Source organism: Callithrix jacchus, chromosome 13 (assembly GCF_049354715.1).
Source record: "Callithrix jacchus isolate 240 chromosome 13, calJac240_pri, whole genome shotgun sequence".
Classification (NCBI taxonomy): Eukaryota; Metazoa; Chordata; class Mammalia; order Primates; family Cebidae; genus Callithrix; species Callithrix jacchus.
The window spans coordinates 57788349-57810135 of record NC_133514.1 but is presented as its reverse complement, the minus strand read 5'-3'; the positions used below and the strand labels follow the sequence as shown (position 1 = coordinate 57810135).

At 38.2% G+C, this 21787-nt stretch overlaps 1 protein-coding gene across 50 annotated transcripts in view; it reads right to left on the bottom strand.

The window, feature by feature from the left end:
* Nucleotides 1-21787, bottom strand: part of EPB41L3 (erythrocyte membrane protein band 4.1 like 3) — a 254915-nt gene that overhangs the window by 15995 nt on the left and 217133 nt on the right. For 22 of the 50 annotated variants that reach the window (XM_078347797.1, XM_078347824.1, XM_078347828.1 and 19 more), the window contains 5 exons: nt 20259-20411; nt 16610-16707; nt 15733-15908; nt 12225-12445; nt 3202-3255 (listed from right to left, as the gene is read on the bottom strand). In XM_078347797.1, coding sequence (XP_078203923.1) covers nt 3202-3255; nt 12225-12445; nt 15733-15908; nt 16610-16707; nt 20259-20411 — 702 coding nt within the window. Of the gene's footprint in view, nt 1-3201; nt 3256-8367; nt 8929-12224; nt 12446-15732; nt 15909-16609; nt 16708-20258; nt 20412-21787 lie in introns of all 50 variants that reach the window. The other 28 variants (XR_013525734.1, XM_078347791.1, XM_078347793.1 and 25 more) reach the window with 3 other exon arrangements.

Genomic DNA, 21787 nt, shown 5'->3' with positions numbered 1-21787 from the left:
AATGAGGGCTTCTGTGTAGTATATGAATCTTGCCCTATGGGGTTAGTGATTAGGATTCCCAATTTGTAGACCAGAGAACCCATGCTCAGCCTGAGCCACATAGTGAAACCCCATCTCTACTAAAATACAAAAAATTAGCTGGGCATAGTTACATGTGCCTGTAGTCCCAGCTACTTAGGAGTCTGAGGCAGGGAAATTGCTAGAACCCAGGAAGTGGAGGTTGCAGTGAGCCAAGATTGTGCCACTGCACTCCAGCATGGGTGACAGAGCAGGACTCTGTCCTAAAAAAAAAAAAGAATTTCACACAGAGGTTCCCACATTTTAAAGTTTCTTGAGACCTTGATTTTCCTTTTTTTTTTTTTTAGACGGAGTCTCGATCTGTCATCACGGCTGGAGTGCAATGGTGTGATCTCAGCTCACTGCAACCTCTGCTCCCTGGGTTCAAGCAATTCTCCTCCCTCAGCCTCCAAAATAGCTGGGATTACAGGTGCCCACCACCAGGCCTGGCAAATTTTTTTATTTTTAGTAGAGACGGGGTTTCACCATGTTCGCCAGGCTAGTCTTGAACTCCTGACCTCAAGTGATCTGTCCACCTTGGCCTCCCAAAGTGGTGGAATTACAGGAGTTAGCCACCTTGTCCAGCCAATTTTCTAGAATGTATATACTTAAGAACAAATTCAGGGATAGAAGGCTAATACGGGGAAAGTAAAAATGTTTTTTTTTTTTAAAAGAAAAATAAACTACTATCAACAACACCATGATTTCTTTAAAAGGTTTTAGACAAGACAATTTTTGAGATTCGAAAATATAGTTATTCCAAAGCCACTTCATTCTCCCGGTTTTTCTAATTTCAAGGACTGGTTGAATCCCTGGACTGGTGTCTGCGTATCAGTAATTAGTAGGCAGGCCAAGCCAAACGTGCATGCAGCAGCGAAGCTATGCTTCTCATTACGGCTCTTGGACTCAGGGCCGAGGGTTTATGCCCTTGTGCTACAAGAGGAGACCCAGAATGAAATTATAGGTGAGAAGAAGATCACACCAAGTCAGAGGCCTTAAGAAAATCATTTAGTCTACCTAGGTCTCCCTCTTCTCATTTGCCAATGGGGACAAGATTGCTTACTCTGCATGTCCTACACTGACCATTGCTGTGCTGGCCACCTACAGAAGGGAAAGAGTTTCATCAGTATCACGGGGCATACAGGAAACTTTAAATATAGTGCCACTATGCTGGTGACATGCTGCTTCTTCAGTGCATGGGGGCATTCACAGTTCATTTTATTTTACTTTTAAAATTTATTTTACTTAGTTTTTTGAGGCAGAGTCTCACTCTGTTGCCCAGGCTGGAGTATGATGGCACAATTTCAGCTCACCACAACCTCTGCCTCCCAGGTTCAGTGATTCTCCTGCCTTAGCCTCCTGAGTAGCTGGGATTACAGGCATGCACCGCCACGCCCGGCTAGTTTTTTGTATCTTTAGTAGAGACACGGTTACACCATGTTGGCCAGGCTGGTCTCAAATTCCTGACCTCACGATCCACCCACCTCGGCCTCCCAAAGTGCTGGGATTACAGGCATGAACCACCATGCCCAACTTCTTCACTTTATTTTCAAGCTTCATAAGCTACCTATGTTATTTTCAAGCTTCATAAGCTACCTATGTTTAAATGTTATATAACATTTAAGCTTCATAAGCTACCTATGTTATTTTCAAGCTTCATAAGCTACCTATGTTTAAATGTTATATAACACATTTTAAAACTACTGTAGAAGTTTAAGGTATTATTATTAAAATATTTTGCATTTATAGCACACGTTAAGATTCCAGTGAAATTTACTGGATGTATACCCTGTAGCTACATGTAACTAACTCTTATAAAATCAAGGTGTAGCTTTGTTATATCTGGCAAAGAGAATTACTTACTTGTAATAGATTTATATATGATTTTCCGTAAAAGAATCTGGATAATTCTTTTTACAATATTTTGTAAAATATTATTTTATAATATTAACTTTAATATTAAAAACTTATGATTTTCCAGCTTTGGACTGAACTCTGGCATTTCTAAGAAAGAAACCTAATAAAATGTCATCATGAAATACATTTTTTGAAGATATTTTCAATTAAGTGATATACAGATACCATTTACAACATTTTTAGTCTTTTTCTAAATACCCAACTAGAAAATATTATTATAATTGGATGATACAAAAAATAACATTAAAATATCCTAAAATAAACATTATTACAAAGTAAAAACTAAAATTTGCTAGTAAAACCTAGCAAAATTAAAATTGATAAACATCTTGACTTCCAATAGTACAGATATTGTTTTTACAGAAATTGTAACTACACATAGATTTCAAAAACAATATAAGCTACATACAGACACACACACACATAAACACATTTTACCCTAAACAATTAATAAAGGAGAAATAACAATACATTTTCTATCATTGCTTAATGTGATTATGTTTTTTAAAAAGAGAGTACTAACAGTAATTTAAAAATTCATTTCTTATGAGTGACTGAGGCTATAGCCAAAGGCTACAAAAATGAGTAAGGTAAATCTTATTTTAACAAGAATTATGTCACCATTGGGGAATTAAAAATATTTCTGTATCCAGCCAATATGTTAGTTAAATTATTGTGACCTTCTTTCCATTCATTCTATTATACATTTGTAGCTTCTCATTTGGGATAATTTTTCCTAAAAAAATATATTATCAATTTAGGCAAGTGGTTCTCCAAATATGTGCAGAGTCAATATTGCCTGAAAACTTGTTAGAAATATAACTTCTCAAGTCCACCCCAGCCTTTCTAAACGAGAAACATGTGGCTGGAATCTCCAGGTAATTCTGATGTAGGCCAGAGTTTAAGAACCACTGATCTAGACAACAAAATATATATTTAACTCCTACTGTTAAAGGTAGAACTGATCTCCATTACAATAGCTTATATGTTGAGTTCTTTTTTTTTTTTTTTTTGAGACGGAGTTTCGGTCTTGTTACCCAGGCTGGAGTGCAATGGCGCGATCTCGGCTCACCGCAATCTCCGCCTCCTGGGTTCAGGCAATTCTCTTGCCTCAGCCTCCTAAGTAGCTGGGATTACAGGCACGCATGTTGAGTTCTTAAACATAGAGCCACCCCACAAGGCATTTTCGGTAGGCAACTACCAGCCACTCTCAGCCATGATACCAACCTCAGTAGCGGTGGTCTCCCCATCGGCTGCGGTGTCCGTGCGCTCACTGTCAGTCTATTGACCACAGAAGTGATCAGGTTCCAGGAGGAAGGCAGGGACAGAAAGTAAACCATCTGGTCAAATGCGGTCTGGCACGGGTCAGACAGGTCATTTTCTTTCTCTGTGATCTGTGTCATACTACCCTTCCACAAAAACACAAGTTCAAGCAAAGCAACAGAAGGGCCAGAGCTAGGTGTCATCACAGAGCCAACTCATAGGAAGACCTGAGGCAGGTCCAGCCTGCAGGAGCTGGGGAGCCACACTGACCTGTCTGGTTCTATGTCTCAGGAAAACCAATTTGTCATCCCCAAACCCCCGCTCCAACTTTTAACTAAAAATCCCAAGCAAGATCTCCTTAAAATGTTCAATGCAAATAAAACTGATGCTTATATATATTCTTTTCTAGTAATATTTCATATTTGAAAGGTAAATGAAAATGTCAATTTACAGAAAAAGCTACTGCAACAGTCACTGGACTTTCAGCCCCTCAATTTATATCATTATGAAAATTTATATCCATCTAAGGACAACAGGCTGTCTGCATTACCTGTCAGTTATAAAAGGCACATGCCAGTGACTCACAGGCATATATTTTTTGTGGGAAAAAGGTAACTCAAGTAGCATTGCTAACTAGATATTTTTTAAGACTATATGTTAAGTTTATTTTGCCCCACCCTCCAATATAAAGAAGTATATTAAGTATGTACTGAAACATCTTGCTCCAAAAATACCATTCAAATGAAGCAAATAATAATAAGAATTTTTAAAACAATAGACAGAGAGAGAGAAAGAGAGAAACATCTACTTGGAAACAAATAAAACAAAGCACAGCATTTGACAGAGCCTAGGTTTTGGGAAGAATAAGAACAGCAATTTCAGGACTGGTTTTTAATCTATTTCACAGGGGTTTATGACTTCAAATGAAAACTGTTTTCTCTCGAGTAGAGTAGAGCCAGGGACATCTAAATGCCTTAATATTAATTGATTTTCCCTCCACAGATATCAACTAACCATTAATAAACTTTCCCTGATCAAATATTTGTGATTAATATTTTGAAAACAAAAATCAAAACAGGAGGGGAGTCTATGATGGTGAATCTGGTTCTTAAAATAACCTCCCACTATAAAGAAGAAGGAATGTCAAGAAAGTACAACTGGGACAGTGTTGCTTCCATTGACATAACTCTGGCTATGCCAATTTCTTGGCACTAGCCGCATGTTTCATGTTATATACTCCTAAAAGAAAAGGAGGCTCAACACACACTCAGCACATGTCCCTGAGGACACCATTCTAGCACCCTTGCTACCAAGTCTAAGTGGAAAATAATTCTCTGTAGGTAGGTAAGGAAAGCATGGTGACACATTTTCACAACCTGACTGGCCTGGTTAAAACTGGGATCAGGAGGTGACTGTTAATTTTCTTAGGAGGGTGATTGTTGCTATGGCATTTAGTATAGCTGTACCGAGTGACAGCTCTGGGAAAGGCCAGTATGAATTAGTAAGATAGATTGGTTATTTGTTCAGGTATACAGAATAACTCAAAGATTGTAGGCTTTCAAGAATAAATAAGAATGGCTTGCACTTAGTGTTTCAGTTTTTTAGACATGGTCTTACTCTGTTCACCCAGGCTGGAGTGCAGTGGAGCAATCCTGGCTCACTGCATCCTCCTGCACCTCCTGGGTTCAAGTGAATCTTGTGCTTCAGTCTCCCTAGTATCTGGGACTATAGGTGCATGCCACCATGCCTGGCTTATTTTTGTACCTTTAGTAGAGACAGGTTTTCACCATGTTGGCTAGGCTGGTCTCAAACTCCTCACCTTAAGTGATCTGCCTGCCTCAGCCTCCCAAAGTGTTGGGATTACAGGCGTTAAGCCACTGTGCCTAGCCATAATAACTTACACTTAGTGTTCTAATTAGTTGTATCAAACACTTCTAAAATTCTTAAAAGTGTTTCTCCTCCTATCTAGCTTATTTCCCTTATGGTTTTAAAATTTACTTCAGTAACTTGCAAGCATCTTAGCATTAGAGGACAGTGGTTGTTAAGAGGGGAAGGTTTAATGTCAGATGAACATGAGCTCAAATCCTTGCTGTTCAAACTTGTGACATATAGGGTACTTTTTATAATTTAATCCCAGTTTCTTTCCCATAAAATGGGAAAAATAACAGCCCTAACTATATTGGGTAATAGATACTAAGTGATTTATATAATGCCTGATACACACAGAGCTAAAAAAAGTGCCTATAATAATCACATAATTATTCATTTTTTATTAGCCATACATAAATAGCATAGTCCATATCTAAAACTTCTTGAATTCCTACTTAGGATTTAGTCAGTCAGTCAGTAGTATAGTGCCTGATCAACAGTCAATAAATGAATAAGGCTGAATAAAGCAGTTTTTATAGCAACTGGCATTTCTATAATGTATGATGACTATATAAAACTGCAAATGTATAGCATATCATAACTATCATATAATACGGTTTATATAATTTAAAATGTTGTAAATCAGTTAATTAATTTTTCTCCCTGTTGATTTGAATTCATCTTTTTCTTTGTATTATCAAAAACATTACTCAGAAACAGACATGTAATTTCATTTTGTGGTTTGGGGAGGTTAAGTTCATCTCATGTTTCTTGATAGGATATTTTGGTATCCTATCCCTTCTTATCTGACCATTCTGATAGTACAAAAGAAAAAAACATAACTGGCCAACAGCTTTATAATGTGAAATGATGAAGCCTTTTTACACTGGATTTCACTCTTGAGACTGGAAATAAGCCAGTATAACATGTAAAAAATGTAAGCAATGATGATACAATATTTAAAAAGAATTAATTACTGGTGACTTGGCAAAACCAAAGTGACAGAGCTGAACTGTACGTTAAAAAGTTACCCAGTGTAGCTGCCACAGTGCTTGAGGCCTACACATTAAATCAGGCCATGTAAGCAAATGGCGATTTAAACAAAAGAAAAGAAAACAAACTGGAATGACCTAAATATGAGTTCTCCAGCTCGGCCTCAACTAGAATGCACAGCTCTTAACACTTGGGGTTAAGAGACAACACTGAACAGATGGCCAGTAACAGAGTCTGGTGGCAGATCATATATGGCAGATCAGCTTTCATATAGGCTAACTAGGGCTACAGAGAAGGATGATGAAGATTCCAGTGGTCAGTGCTAATTCATGGTTTCAGAGGTTTGCAATAACAAGGAGAGTTATGACTGGGAAGCTCCAATCACACGTTCGCTAGCTTGTTAACAATTAACTGCTGTGATTTGTTTTGCCAATGTAATGCAGACATGCCCAAGTTTAACATTAATTCTCATGCACTGATTACAACAAGATGTATACCCTGGATTAGGCACAAGATCTGTGTGGTTTGCTATATAAAAGTTCAAATGTTTATTTCAAATTTAGAAAAGCATAAAACAGCAATCTTTTTTGCTTTATGTTAGCTTGATGAAAAATATATCTCCATGTTAGAAATCAGCTGATAACCAGTCTTTGTAGACAATAGTGTGTTCTTAACTGTAATATGTTCTAGTCCAACACTATTTGATAATATTGTCAGTATGAGAAATAGTGATATTAAAGCTTAGGATGTCAAGTAGTTCTCAAAATATTTTCCATGTATAAAAAGTTATTTATATGGAAGTTGGAGCAAATTGTTACATATAGCTCAAGAACCTTGGAAATGAATCATATGCAAAATCTATTAAAAGTGTAGGCTTTTATTTAAAACACCTGTGAGATCATTCACATTTTTCCCTTCTGCTGCAAAGAAATGGTCATAATTCTACTAAATATAGATACTCACACACCCTCAAAATATAATACTATATACTCACAGGTGCAGCTCAAATTATGACCTTCTAGCTGAGCACAGAATTAGACTTTCTTTCTTTTTTTAGCATTGCCTTGATTTTGTGACTTTTTGAAAAAATGCTAGGAGTATTTTGCTTTTCTCCTATCACAACAGCTCTTGTTCTGTGGAAACAGGAAGGCTGCAGGGAGCCTGGGGAGAGGTGGGCAGGGGCCTGCATGACAGCAGCCGGGACCTCTGGTGGCAGCTTCTATTATTCTTCCCCGCACTTTATTTGAAGGCTGGAGAAAGAGAAGCTGCAGGGCTGTTCACAGGGCTGTAGAGTGGTGGGAAAGGAGAGCAATTAACAGAGAAAAACTCCTGGCTACCATGTCAACTCGCCCAATTGCTCAAGTGGGGGATAGGAGCCTGCCCTGTAGTAGCATGCCTTCAAGGATGGAGGTGGATGGTTCAGGGTCTTTCCCCTACCATGTTCATATCTGGCTGGCAGCCACAGAGGCCCAGCCTTACCACACTGTGAAAATGGGGGGATTTTGAGGCTCATGCTGCAGTTTAAAGAATCTCTGTCATGTTATCTGCATTGACATTGCTAGCACTGGTGAAATTTCAGCCTGTCTTTATAATGTTTGAAAACTTCAGTTTTGTTGTTTTCTGATTGTGTCTGTACACTGCTGCCCTGTATGCAGTTGCTTCTGGGCCTGTTGCTGCCCTCACCAATGACTCATCAGTCTGGTGCTTTAAACTGTCTTGACCCAACACAATGCGGGATCGACCGTCTGGCAATGATGATCAGAGGGCAATGGGGACATTTTAGGATCTCCAGGGAGGAGATACCTTTGCAATTTTAGAAAGCTACCCAGATGATGATGATACATCCCCTCTGGGGATGCACTCTTCCACTTCTGCTTGACTATCATTAAGTTGAAAACTACTCATCTGGCTTATATGTGATTTACTTTATTAAGCAATAACTGATCAGAACCTTTAGCTTAGCCCTGATCTTTTACACAGCTAACCAGTTATATGAAATTGACTTCTGGCTGAGTCTTTCATCCCACGTAGAACTCAGTGGGTAGCAGAACGATTCCAGGTTGGGCTCAGACTGCTACATCCACATGGTGTTGTGCCTAACCCTGGGGCCCAGGTTGGACTCCCCAACACACAGAAACCTCAACATATTGGCACAGACAATAAATGAGGCTCTGAAAGTAGGACCACTATGTCAGCAGCCGGCTAACACTGTTTCGGACTGAAGCACGGAACACGAAGGGGAGGCGTGTTCTATGCCGAGGTACACACCTCTTCCTCTGAACTGTCACTCGGGTCATTGTCTAGGGAGGCGCTCAAGGAGGCCGCCTTGGGCTCCAGGTAGCAGAGGCACAGAGCCAGAGGGAAGGAGAGAGTGAGAGCGTATGGCACTGAGAAGGAGGCAGACAGCAGAAAGAAAAAGATGAAGAGGAAACAGGGCACGAGGGACGGTGAGCGGATCGGAAGGTAATGCTGCAAGCTCTGGGGCAGGAGGTTGGTTTCAGAAAGGTTGGGGAAAGAGAGGTACCCATCATCGTCTAGGAGGGAGGGGAATGACTCGGGGAGCTGCAAGGAGAAGGAGAACAGGGTAGTCCCCTTGCCAGTTTGCTGTCTGTAGCTAAAGGCCACATCTTGATCCCCTAGGTAAGGCCTCCCTGGCCCATCAGAGTCCAAGGTGGGCTCTCCAGGCATGTGCTCAGCTCTGGATGGCTCACAACCTGGCAGTTTGCAGTCATTCTCCTTACACCTCCTACGGAGATCTGTGGGAGATATGGGGGCACAATGGGCAGATGGGGGTGACAAGGGACATGAGTCAGTGCCAAGCCCAGGTGACTGATGTGAAAGAAACAGAGAGAGACAGAAAGCAGCAAACAGAGGTGCAAAAGGACAAAAAGAAAACTGCAATTAGTTAATTTTCTTATGGGTATCAATATAAACTTGTAAAACAAAAATTTTAGCACTAGGGTTGCTCAAGAATTTGAAAGCATTCAAGCTGCATGCCAATGTTGCCATGAATGGCCACATTTCTCCCATTAGACCATCACATACCAGGTGGAATTCTTTAAAAGAAGGTATTTGTGGGAAATCCCAAAGTTTGCACATTTCACATGGTGAAAAAATTTCATTATAGACCAACAACTCTAGAAAGCTTCAGGTTTTGGGGAGCAAACAAATAAATCTGATAACTTAAAATCAAGACTTTCAATAACCTTCTCCTGATCTCCAGGTAGCAGAGCTGTTATTATAGTTCAGCTGGATTAAAAATGAAGATGAAATCCAATCCAGACTTTGATTAAAAAAAAAAAATCTCTAGCATTCATCCTTTCCTTGGTTATTCAATGACATGAAAAACAAGGAGTTTACATTCCAAATCAAGACGTTTCTGGCCCCACTCCTATCTGATAAGTAGTTACAATCAAGGATTCGACACTTAGCATTCCTGAATATCTGTCTCCTCACAAAGAACTGAAGTTCCCTTGAAAACTCCATTTTGTCTCCTTTATTTAAGATGTCAATAGAACGTCAAGTGTTTTCAACAAACTAGCAAAAACAATGTGTTTTCTTGTAATATGCTTTGTCAGTGTTTAGTTTCTATTATTTATGATGCATAATAATAGAAAGATATCATTCCCCAGCCTTCTAATTTTTCTTAGCAGATAAAGGGCGTGTTTAGATCTTTGAGTCCTTAATACAATGATGAATGCAGGCTTTTCCACAAGTGCTCCCCTGGTGAGCTCAAGCTTTTATGGGGCAAGTGAGTCTACTTCCCCTCCTCTCTGGGTCCTGGGAGTCTCGAGGACCACCATGGCCAGTTTCTTCTGCAAGTGGCGGAGGGGCTGTCTGACAAGAAGGGGAGGAAGGAAAGCACGCAAGCCCCAAGCAGGACCTGGGATGGGACAGGAGCTGCTGCAGGCCAGGAAGTCCAATCCTACAGGTAATTAGACTCCTGCTGCTGTCTTTATCACTGCGTGTGTGTGCGTGTGTGTGTGTGTGTGTGTTTTGCCCATTAATCTGACAGCAGAGAAATTACCCAGCCTGCCTTGTATGGTTATCCAATCTTGACTTGGGGAGAAGTGGTAAATATAGCAACAGGCAGAAAGAAAATATACAAATAAAATTACATCGGAGGCATGAGGGAAAGAAAACACACAAATAAAATCATAGCCTTTTGCCATTTGAGGGGTCTGTTTTTACTATGAGACAAGTATGTCTTTTCCCACACACTCACTTTTGACGTTAAACACTGCCCTTTAAACAGGAACCTGCAAAAATCTCATTCAACTAAGAATAATGTAGGTGTTATAGGCTAACTTCTGCATGAAGACAACTGTCCTCCAGCAAGGAGGTGAGGTGGCCCATGACTCAGGGAATCCCTGCCTGGGAAACGTGCCTCCTTCCCAGGCAACCTAGGGAACCAGCCTTTCAAGAACTATTTTCAGTAATACACTTTCATTTTGGTTGAACGATAAGTACCCTCTATGTTACTTTTTGAAGATAGAGAAGGAGAACATTAAGGTTTAACCTTTCATGCCGATTATTAAAGTCATTTTTAAAAGACAGATTTGCACTGGGGAAACCAAGCCAGCCCACAGCTATACCAGCACCACATTTCAGCTACAGACTTCCTGAAGACATTATGCCCAGAATGCAGGCTTCTCAGAGACTCAGACCATGAGGCTGGCAGTGTCCTTTATTTTCCCATGTCACAAATGGCAGCAAGGGAGGACAGCTTAGTGCTACATTTTAAATGAACAAACTGGTGGTCTTTTAAAATCAAATAAAGTGAAAATGCCTGGCCTTATCTTGGGAGCAAAACTGAAAATCATTTACTTTGATGTGTCACTTCTTCATATTTATATACCCATGGCAGTCATGTGTTGGCATGGCAATTTTACAAAATGTTAGGATAACTAAGTGGAAGAACCACGTATTTGTTCGGAGGATTATCTTATTTTCTGTTCTCTTTAAAGCCTTCCTCGACTAAACAGACAGGAAGGGTGTAAAAACAAAATTTAGAATGAAGCACATTTTAACAGCAAAAGTTATCAAAATATCCCTGCCATTGGATTTCCTACTCTGTACTTATATTTGTGTTTGCCAAATAAATGATCTTATCTTAAAAAATAAAAGATGATGGATTGGTCATTTGTAATATTTTAACATAACTACAAAAATTATTTGTCTATATTAAGATGTCCCTGCTAAATTCTTGTCAAAAAAGAACACTTTCCATAGAATCTGAGGTAATGATTCTCCATTTCCATTGGAAGAGCCTATGCACAAAAGAGCATTTGTGAATCAAATTTACTCAAGTTCTAGGATAACCCATGGGTTGTTAAAGCATTTTCATTCTGCCATTTCCACTTACTCTACGCTCTGTACACTGCTTTTCCATTATTATTAGGTATAAACCTCCTGAAGTGTTTTTTGAATTTTAAATAATTTTTCTGAAAAGCTGCTTTATACTGCTGGACCACAAGAAATAAACATAGTGTTTAAAAATTATGTTAAAAAAGGTATTTAATTTGTGGTGAGATGATGTTACAAAGTTTAATGAATGATACACTGAAAGAAGAAACTGTGCTGCCAAATTCACTTTTTATCTTCTGTTGCAACTTTCTGCCTTAAGATACCTTTTCAAAACATGGCTAGTCACTACTCTGCTGATTAGACTGTAGGTATAAACATACAGGCTGTGGTCACTCCATGTACTTCTAGTCAGAAGAATGGCAATATGATAACTGCATATCTAGAAAATATGCTGTACTTGGGTAGGAGAATAGGGCCAGAAACAAAGAAAACAGCTTTACTGACAGTTCTGAAATGTGAGCCCAAACAGAAAAGTGTAATATGCCACCAAAAGTATTTTAAGATACACATACAGGACAGCTATTGAAAGTCTTACATAGCACATAAGTTGTTAAAATAAAAATTTTCAAAGAGCTATGAATGAATCTTTCAGAGGAAAATGTTGAAAAAGGAATCATAATTTAAAAATGACATATGAATGTGACCAGAGCTGACATATGATTTACCCTAAATCTGAGCACATTCCTAGTTTACAGCCTCATCATTTAGTCATTCTCAAAAGCTGGAGCAAGCTCTAGCTGGCAGTCTGGGAGCTATACCTTTCCCTCGTGCCGGATGGCCGAGACGGGCGTGACTTCTTCCCCCTTCCTCCGTTTATCCTCTTCCTCGTCTCGTTCCTCCTCGGTCTTCTTCTCCGGAGTCACAGTGGTGATCAAGTTGGTCTGAGAGATGCCTTTTGTTGTGGCGTACTGGCCAGTACCAACCTCTGCAGCAGACATAGAATCCTTCATGTATATTTCATGGTTTTCATTCACTGATGCTAAAAGCAAATACAATTGAAGAAATAAAATCCAAAATAGTTAAGTCAGAAGACAGATGAACACCACCAACAAAATACCATCACAAAATACTAGCTTAGTCTTGAAAAAACAAATCAGTGCTGCAGGGACCTCTTGGAAGCATGACTTTCCCGTATTTCCTATAATACTAGTGCTTTAAAATTCTTGAAATGCTCATGTCTTAAAATTTCATCCACCCTCAGGCTCTCTGGCGAGGATGTGTGTAAGGGTGGGGGTGAGTGAAGGGTCACGAGGCTAAGCTGCCACTGGGCCTGTTATTCCCTGGAGTCACTGGCTGGCACTGGCACTACTGTCTCGTAGTAGCCAACTCCACACCTAACAGCAGTGTCTGCAGTACACAATTGCTCTCATACACTTGGCCCTTAGGAAGTGCCATTCACCAAGAAGCACTGAATTGGTTTTCACATTATGATTATTAATGTTGAAATCCTATCACTCTTACAATATAAAAGCTCCATGAATAATAATAAAAATTAACCATCTTGGTAGAGATTATAAAATTCAGATGGCAATTCCATTCATCTAAATTACAGAAATGTTTTCATTTCTACTGCATTTTAAACAGACTACCATAATATGCATATACATTTATTCATCTCTAATATTTCGGGAAAACACAACAAATGTTGCTAAGTAAAATTCATGCAAATGCAAAACATGCGAACATAAGAGAATAAGACATCACCTTTCATCCCAGCTAAAACGTCTTAGTGAAAAGATGCTTAACTGAGTTAAATTTTAAAATTTGGTATTCATTATTTTCGGTTTTAGATATAAAATTTATTAAAACTTATAAATGTTGCTTTTCAAATACACATTAACTAAACACAGACAAAATATAACCTACATTATTATTTTAGGAATTTTAAATTGTAAATAAAAGAAAGGATTCTGAAATGAAATCCTCTTTGAAATCATTTTGATAGCTAAATTACGTCACTAAAATATCTTCACTAAGATATTTTATATCTCTTTATACTGTTGAAAAAGCTCATATGAGACACAGTTTCCTAATGGACCAGTTAGGCCATGCTCTGTAAGATGCAACCTGCAAAAAAGCAGCTTATGTTGCAACATGCAGCTGTGCCACCCAGCTCAATAGCAGCAGAAAACATACTAGAGCTGGCAGGACCACAAAGAGTGAGAGACAACACATACTAACATCACTTTTGGGCAGGGAGAAAGAGACAGCATGACATTACTATATTGATTTCACAATTGTCTTCTGTCTTCTCAGCAGTCATCATCACACAAAGGGTCATAGGCAAACAACATTCACAACAAATGTGTTCCCTGGGGTGCACATCACTGAACAAAGTGGATGATATTCAGGAAAAAAAAGTGCGATTCTACAAAGTTCCACAAATACCAATAACATATAGAAATAGGTAATAGAGACGCTCTAAAGGAGAAAGAAGAGTCAATAGGACAAACCAGAAAGAAAAGCTTCAATGTTAACAGGGATATTTCAACATCTTAATTCAACTCGAAACAGTCCTGATAACTATTTTACTTAAAAGGGCTGGCTCTAAGTTTGGTATTCCAGAAACTCTCAGAAGACACACAACGGTAATAACTTCCTAGGCTAGCTCACAAAAGCCTGTAAGAATAATTATCAGTATAAAATGTGGAAAATATGTACAGCATGGAATACTACTTAGTCATAAAAATGAATGAAATTATGTATTTTGCAGTGACTTGCATGGAGCAGAAGGTCATTATTCTGCATGAAGTAATTCAGGAATGAAAAGTCAAATACCATATGTTCTCATTTGTAAGTGGGAGCTAAGCTATGGGTATGCAAAGGTACGTAGAGAAATATAATGGACACTGGAGACTCAGTAGGCAGAGAGTGGGAGACGGGTGAGGGATTAAAAAAAAACTACATATTGGGTACAATGTACACTACTCAGGTGACAGGTGCAGTAAAATCTCAGACTTCACCACTATACAATTCATCCATGTAGCCAACAACCACTTGTATCCCAAAAGCTACTGAAATATTTAAAACTGTGAAAAAAGAGTAATTATCAATAGGATTACTGAGATAATTGCCTATGTAACAAGAGCGCTTTCACATATATCTTGCTTTTCACAATAGCCCTGTCAAAGGAGGCCTTATTCTTATTACACAGATGACTAAAACAGACCTGGAGAGTTGAAATCATTTGCCAACCATCACAGAGACAGAGGGCGGCAGAACCTGGACTTGAGTCTGGATTTACCAATGCCGCATGAGTACAGTTCCCACCTCACCAGTAGCATACATAACGTAGTACTGATAATGCTATTTTGATTTCTTCTGTAAACTGTTCATAAAGTATTCCATTAGAAAAAGATGGTTGTTTTAGTTGGGAGATTTAAGGAGCACCTCTTCCCATCAATCACCTGGATAGTGAAATGGGGAAGGCAGAGCTGAGACTATCGGGAACAGTGGCAAAAAAGGTAGGGAGGGAGATGGTCCTAGGCACTTGTAACTTTTGTTTATTTTTATTTATGTTTTTCCTTATTATATAAACCATACATGCACACCACAAACTTCTAATTCTTTTTATTTGCACAGGTTAAGATCTTCTATTAAAAACAGTGAATCTCCAGGTGCTCTAAATGAGAAGACAGAGACCCAGACATAGTCCCCAAGTATTGCCACAGCAGGCACGCCTTGCTGCAGAAAGCGTGCCTTCATATTACTCCAGAGAGCAATCAAGAAACTGTTTGATAAAACAAAACGCTACTAAAAATTCACTGTTGCGTTATCCCATACAAAGGTTGTTTGAGTGATCATCTCTCCATTTGACTAATTTGACTTGGCAGTACAGAACCCCCACATAGCACTGCTCTCCCAGCCCATCTGGAGTGGTAATTAGCACAACCAGGAGAATTTAACTTACAGCCCTTTGCTCTGTCATTTGCATGCCATCCTTTCTACCAGCTATTATCAACTGATTGATAAAGGTCACATTTTATTCATAAAATTTTTTAGAGACAAATAAATTTAACTTACAGATTCATGAAACAAATAGTCTTAAGCCTACTAATCCTTTAAGATCTGTCAGCAAGGAAATCAAATCACAGACTATGTGACTATTATATTAGTCTTAAATATCTGCCATTCAGCCAATGAGCAACAACTGCTTTTCCATGTACAATATCCAGGAGGATCTATGCTTACTGAAAGCTCATGATAGTGTCGTACTCTTTTGGGGGTAGCTGCTAGGGTTATTAAGGGCCAGTAAGTGATGCCTACCTCCATCCAAGCTGCGAGACATGGTATAACGTTTGCTGGACGAGCGCTCAAAGTAAGGCGCTGGGCGATCTATCAACGCACTGGCTCTTCTCGTTTGTGCTTGTGTCCTGCCACTATAACGAAACTTGGAACCCAAGGTTAGGAATTTCTTGGGAGGTGCTTCTGGTAACAACAGTCTAGAGAGAATACAGAAAAAGAGCAGAAAGACTGCTAAGTCCAATAAAGAGAATGCTTTTTAAACTTTATACTCTGCGAGTTCATGTGTTTTGTGTGCTTAAGGTTTAACACACAACTTGCAGTTAAATAAATATGATTTCATTAAAAAAATGCACATGATATACATCAACTAGGGATGTTGTAGAGAGGATATATAAAAATTAGGGTTGTACTAAACTAGAGGAACTTTTAACATTCCATGCAAAGTGGACAGTCTATGGTTCTATAAGACCAAACAGCAACTAAGTAGGCGATATTAGTGAAGAAGAGTGATAATTTGCTATTGGATGTCTAATTTGATGGGTCTCACACTATGTGTAGGTAAGTAAAGAGAGACAGGGTATTGAGAAATCACTGAAATTGTAAGGAATTGAAATAGAAATGGATTGGCTATTTGAAGTGGACACTCTAAAAACAATGTAAACACACTAAAGATAAGAAGTGGGGGAGGTGGGACATGTAAGTACTTGACAAATTAAGGAAAATCCTTCAAATTTAGTCTTTTTCTAATTCTGTTAGGATTTCTTATCAAGAAATATGGTGAGAATGAACTTGAAGGAATAGTAAGGATAAAATTCCTTATTTCTCTTCCTGATAATCTTTTTCAGTATAAGTGATTATAATTATTCCTTAGGGAAAAATCAAAATAATCTCTTCCTACCTGAAAAATGTATGATGCTCAACACAAACTTTCCATAAACGCTTGGCCGCTCGATGGTTTGGCAGCTTAAACCCAATGGTGCTTTCAAATTGTTCAAACTAAATTAAAAAAAATACATTGAAGAGTAAAGTTTAAAATTATGAATAACAGAAGCCCTGTAAATAACTTATAAAATCATAATGCCACCAGAATTTTAAAAATTTACTAACTAGATCAATTGCTATATGCATAATTCATGCTATACACATTCACTAATTTTAAAAAAATGTGCCTTTAAAATGCTGCAGGTATAAATAACCATATTATGTATGCAGTAAAATGTCTTAAGTGTGTATCTTATGATACAACTAAAAACTAAACACAAAAAGGGTTTTTTTGATTTCTTCCAGAAATCAATTTTGCACTTTTAAACTTTTCATGGTTTCTCAATGACACAATGACTTCAACTGGAAGTTACAGAAATGAACAAAATGTTTACAGATATAGTCTACAGTATTCTTAGAAATGACATTTTTCTCCTAATATCTGGTCAGGAAATATATATATTTCTTAGGTAGTTGATGACTTGGTATCAGAGATTGCTGATTTTATTTGTGTATTCCATTATGGATTTTCAGTTTAAATGCTAATGTTTCTCTATATCATGCCTAAGACCACAGATTGGGGGAACACACTTTCATATTTTTCAGCATGTACATTTCAGATGATGATTTGTCAGCCATTTGATTTTTTGAGGTTAAATACTCATCTCATTTCCTGCATAATATACTTTATTATTGCAGACATACAAGTTTTCATATTCTGAAGAAGGTACACAGACCACCAGAGGGCAATCATCTTAAACAGCAAAGGCTTTCCAAAAGAGCAAACAAATGAACTACTGCTATAATCAATAGTAAAAATAATTTATGTAGCAAAGAACCAAGATGAGGGGTCATATGCGCAGCATGTGAGATACAATCATGCTTGACCTCTATTTCTTATTTGCTGAGGATGATTGGGGAAGTGGGAAATACATCACAATTGCTCCAACTGCAACTGCCTTTCCCAACTTCTTATTCACTCTGGATGTTCACATGCAGTGGTGTTTGTAAACATCGCTACTGTCCAAGGGACCCAGTGAAGACAGACATAGTGTAGCTCGTGACTAAACGATCATCCATTTATTCTCATATGCACATATGCCAATGCCAGGGCTTATAAGGAAGAGTCAGCTTGCACTCTGCTGCAAGAAGCTGGGAAGAGTCTCTGCCAACCTCTGTAGGCAAGGATGATGCAGGCTTCTAGGTTACCTGAATGTTTATTAATACCTATTTCTCCGTCAATTTCTTTCAATCTTTTCAGAGCCTGTGCATCCCCAATAATTTTTCTCACTCACTCTTCTCAGGCTAAAAATAGTATTGTAAAACCAGAGGGAAGAGGAGTGAAAAACCAGCTTTTTCTGAGCCTGCCTCTGCCAGCAGCACCACCCTATCTCACTCCTCACTGTTAAACTTCTGGAAGGAGGAGCCACTACCTACTGCCTCTGCTATTCACTCCTGACCTCAACACATCCTGGAAGACGCTCCTCACACGTTTCTGAACTCTAAAATGTCATCATGGGGCCTGATTGTAAAGCTCAACACACTTTTATTAGTTTGCATCCTGCATGCCCTTTCTGTAACATACGGTACTGCTAGTTAACCACTTTCCTCTGAAACTCATCTCCTGGTTATCTATCAGTCTGTTTCTTCTTTTATTTCTCCGGCTGTCATTTCTTCATTTCCTTGGCTCTTTCTCAAATAGTGGTATTATCCAGAGTTCTAGTTTTAGGGCCTTTTCTCTCTATAACTTGCCTTGCTCTTTGAGTAATTTATTCCATGTCTAAGGCTCTGAATAAAATATACACAGTTGATAACTCTGTTCAATTCCTTCCTATGCAAGAATCACCCCTGAAAATCTGTCCCAAAGGGATTTCAATTGCTTTTCTGAAAATTTCACCCTTTTCCCTCCTGCTTAATATCATCTCCATTGGCTTCAATCATGCAAACCGAAAACCTTTGATTATCCTGGACTCTTGTCTTTTAATTCCTTCCTCCCTCCTGTCTCTAAGACCTGCTGCTTCTGCCTCTGAAGCTTCTCTCTTGAATTTGTTCCTTCCATTCTATTCCCACAGCCTCTGCCCTAATTTAGGTCTTACCACATCAGGTTTCTAAGTAGCTGAATTTCATTAAGAAATCTATCATTCCAAAATATTCGCCTAGGTGTGTCACATCCTGATTTAAAACCTCCCATGACTCACTACTGTCTACTGATTCAGTTCTCTAGCTTTCCCCTCTGGCCCCTCATAATACTATGCTCACTCCATGTCTACAGAATATCATCTCATTTGCATCATGCTGTTAAAATCAAAGTATATGAGTCCGTTTTTCTGCTAAATAGAAAATCCCTTAACAAGGAACAAAGCCATATTTGTCTTTCTATTTCTAATGTCTGACAATAAATAGGTGCTCACTTAACAAATGTTCAAATAAGTCAAATGACTATCTATTGGCTATAAATTTAACATATAATCTTTAGGAAATATTTTTAAAACACTGTAATTTGAGGTATTTACATAAAAAGCTTACAGATTATTTCCGTCACCATAGATAGGAAGTTATATTTAGATTAAACGTAATTACATGCTTTATACTTCATTTTTTTGTTGTTTTTGAGACAGGGTCTTTGCTCCATCACCCAGGCTGGGGTACAGTGGTGTGATAATGGCTCACTGCAGCCTTAAAGCCCTGGGCCCAGGCAATTCTCCCTGCCAAAGTGCTCTTGGCCTCCCAAAGTGCTGGGATTACAGGCATAAGCCACTATGCCCAGCTGATATTCTGATATTTTTAAAATTGCATTTTCCATCAAGAAATTCCAGTGGAGAAGTAGATTTTGAAGATATGAGATCACTCTATATTGTATCAGAAAATGTTCAGGGATATAAGTATGCTAGAATCTAACCACATCAATTAGAAATCTGAGTTATTAATTAACTATCTCTTAAGTAAATAAGAGTAGATATGTGTTACTATTATGTACAAGTCACTAAGGAAGATATAAACCTAAGTTGATCATGGAGGCTGCTGTCCAAGGAGTAAGGACTAGTTCATAATTCCTATTCTTTCATTAGCTTCTCTGATGAAAAAAAAAGCAAGCATATACTGAGCTATAGAACATTGACATAATTCATACTCACTGCTGTCCTTGGTTCTAATCTTCCTTGTACCTTGAAATACATGACCTCTAAGCTGTTCACTTTAAAGTAGAATCAGATTTGCAGGACAAATAGGGCATGGAAAATAACAACAGGAGGTGGAGGAAGAGATTTATCCCTCATTGCTTGAAATAAACACAAAATTATTCATGAATCTGGATTTTATATTGAAATATGTTTTTAAAAACCCTTCAATTCATGTATACAGCAGGAAATAATAAAACAACATAATAAAGAGGACAAAATTTTATTTATTACTGTTTATTGGACAAACCTACAATAAATTCTCTCAGGCACTTAGATGTAATTCTCTGTGATCCACAATGCTCAGAACTCATAAGCAGATAATTTAACTTTTTGCTTGCTATCAGGGATCTTTCCTCCCAACGCGCATGCAAGTGTGGGTGTACTTACCTCTCCTGGCCGGATCTTTATGTAAAAGTTGTTCCGTTTATATGAAATCTTTAGAACCTTGGGCCAGGCAAATCTGTTTATTCGCAGCCGGTCACGATATATCAACAGACCACTTGCACAAACTCCTAACATAATTTCTACTCCTTCTGAGTCCTGGAAAATAACAGCAAGAAACAACAGATCAGTATCTAACTTATTTCCATTTTCTGCAGGGTATCATATTTAAGCATCCATGATAGAAACTATAAATGGCTGATTTATATATGCAAAATGATACAGCCATTTTTAAAACATTACCATTAAACAAAAGCCTTGTGAAGATGTTTGTCACTATGGAGAGGTTTGTTAGAGTAATATCTGCTCTCCAAGGTGTCTCAGACTTACAATGTAAATACTGCATACCAAGAGGGCCCAGTCAATGAGGGTATGTTAATAACAGTAATAATAGTAACCACATCTCACTTATCAATTGCCAGGCACTGCTCTGCTTTACATATATTAACTCAATTAATCTTCCCTGTGATTGAGATGGTTGCTATTATTATTCCCATTTTACCAATGAGAAAACAGGTACAGAGTCTCAGCTGAACACAGCCTAGCTCCAGAGGCAATACTCTTAATCAACACGTATGGTAACAAGATGGACCCTGTCTTTTCCTATGAGGGTTTTGGTTGTTGTTCCTTTAAAAACAGTCCCAGTCTTCTTTATATAACATTATTGTCAGAGTAAAATTTAAATATGAAATTGTTTTTTTTAAAGTACAAATGAATAAAAAAATGTATGAATGTTATTTCTCCCAACAATTGCCCTTCCCTCCACACAAACACACTGCCCAGTGGTAATCATACTTAGCAATATGGCTCACATATAAAAATATAAATACATTTTAAATGTGTATAATTAAAAAAAAAAACAAATGTGAGATCATACTAGAACTGCAACTTGCTTTTCCTATTTGCACATTTTATGTTTAGATAATTTCCTAGGGGTGTGTGATGTCAGAGCTCATCAGAGATGTTGTATCAAGCTTAGGAGATGTACCACATACAGTCTTTTCCCATGTTGTATTCCATTTAAGTCAGGGTAAAAGGAACATCTCTGGTGGATGTGAATGAAGGAAAAAGACAAGACACAGGCAGGACTGCATGTGAAGTCAGAGTCCACCCCTGGTCCCACTACTTGTTGAAAACGGGAGACAGAAAGGGTCATGAGCTAACCACTGATTGGAAGCTATGCCCAGATCTGCTGTTACATAACCCACAGGGATGTCTCCAGCTTTGAGTTATCCTGCAACACTGGCAGAGCAGAGGGGAAAACAAAAGAATTGAAAAAGGAGACTAACATATCTACATTGTGGAAATTCAGTTCCTCAGTCCTGTCAATGCAAGGTAGAAGATGGAAATTTCCAGAATCAGAGATATATATATTAGTCCATCTCAGGGAAACATAAGTTTGCAAATGAAGTATAATTAGTTTAAAATGAAATATTTTATCTTGGAAACATATCACTCCATGACATACTGAATTA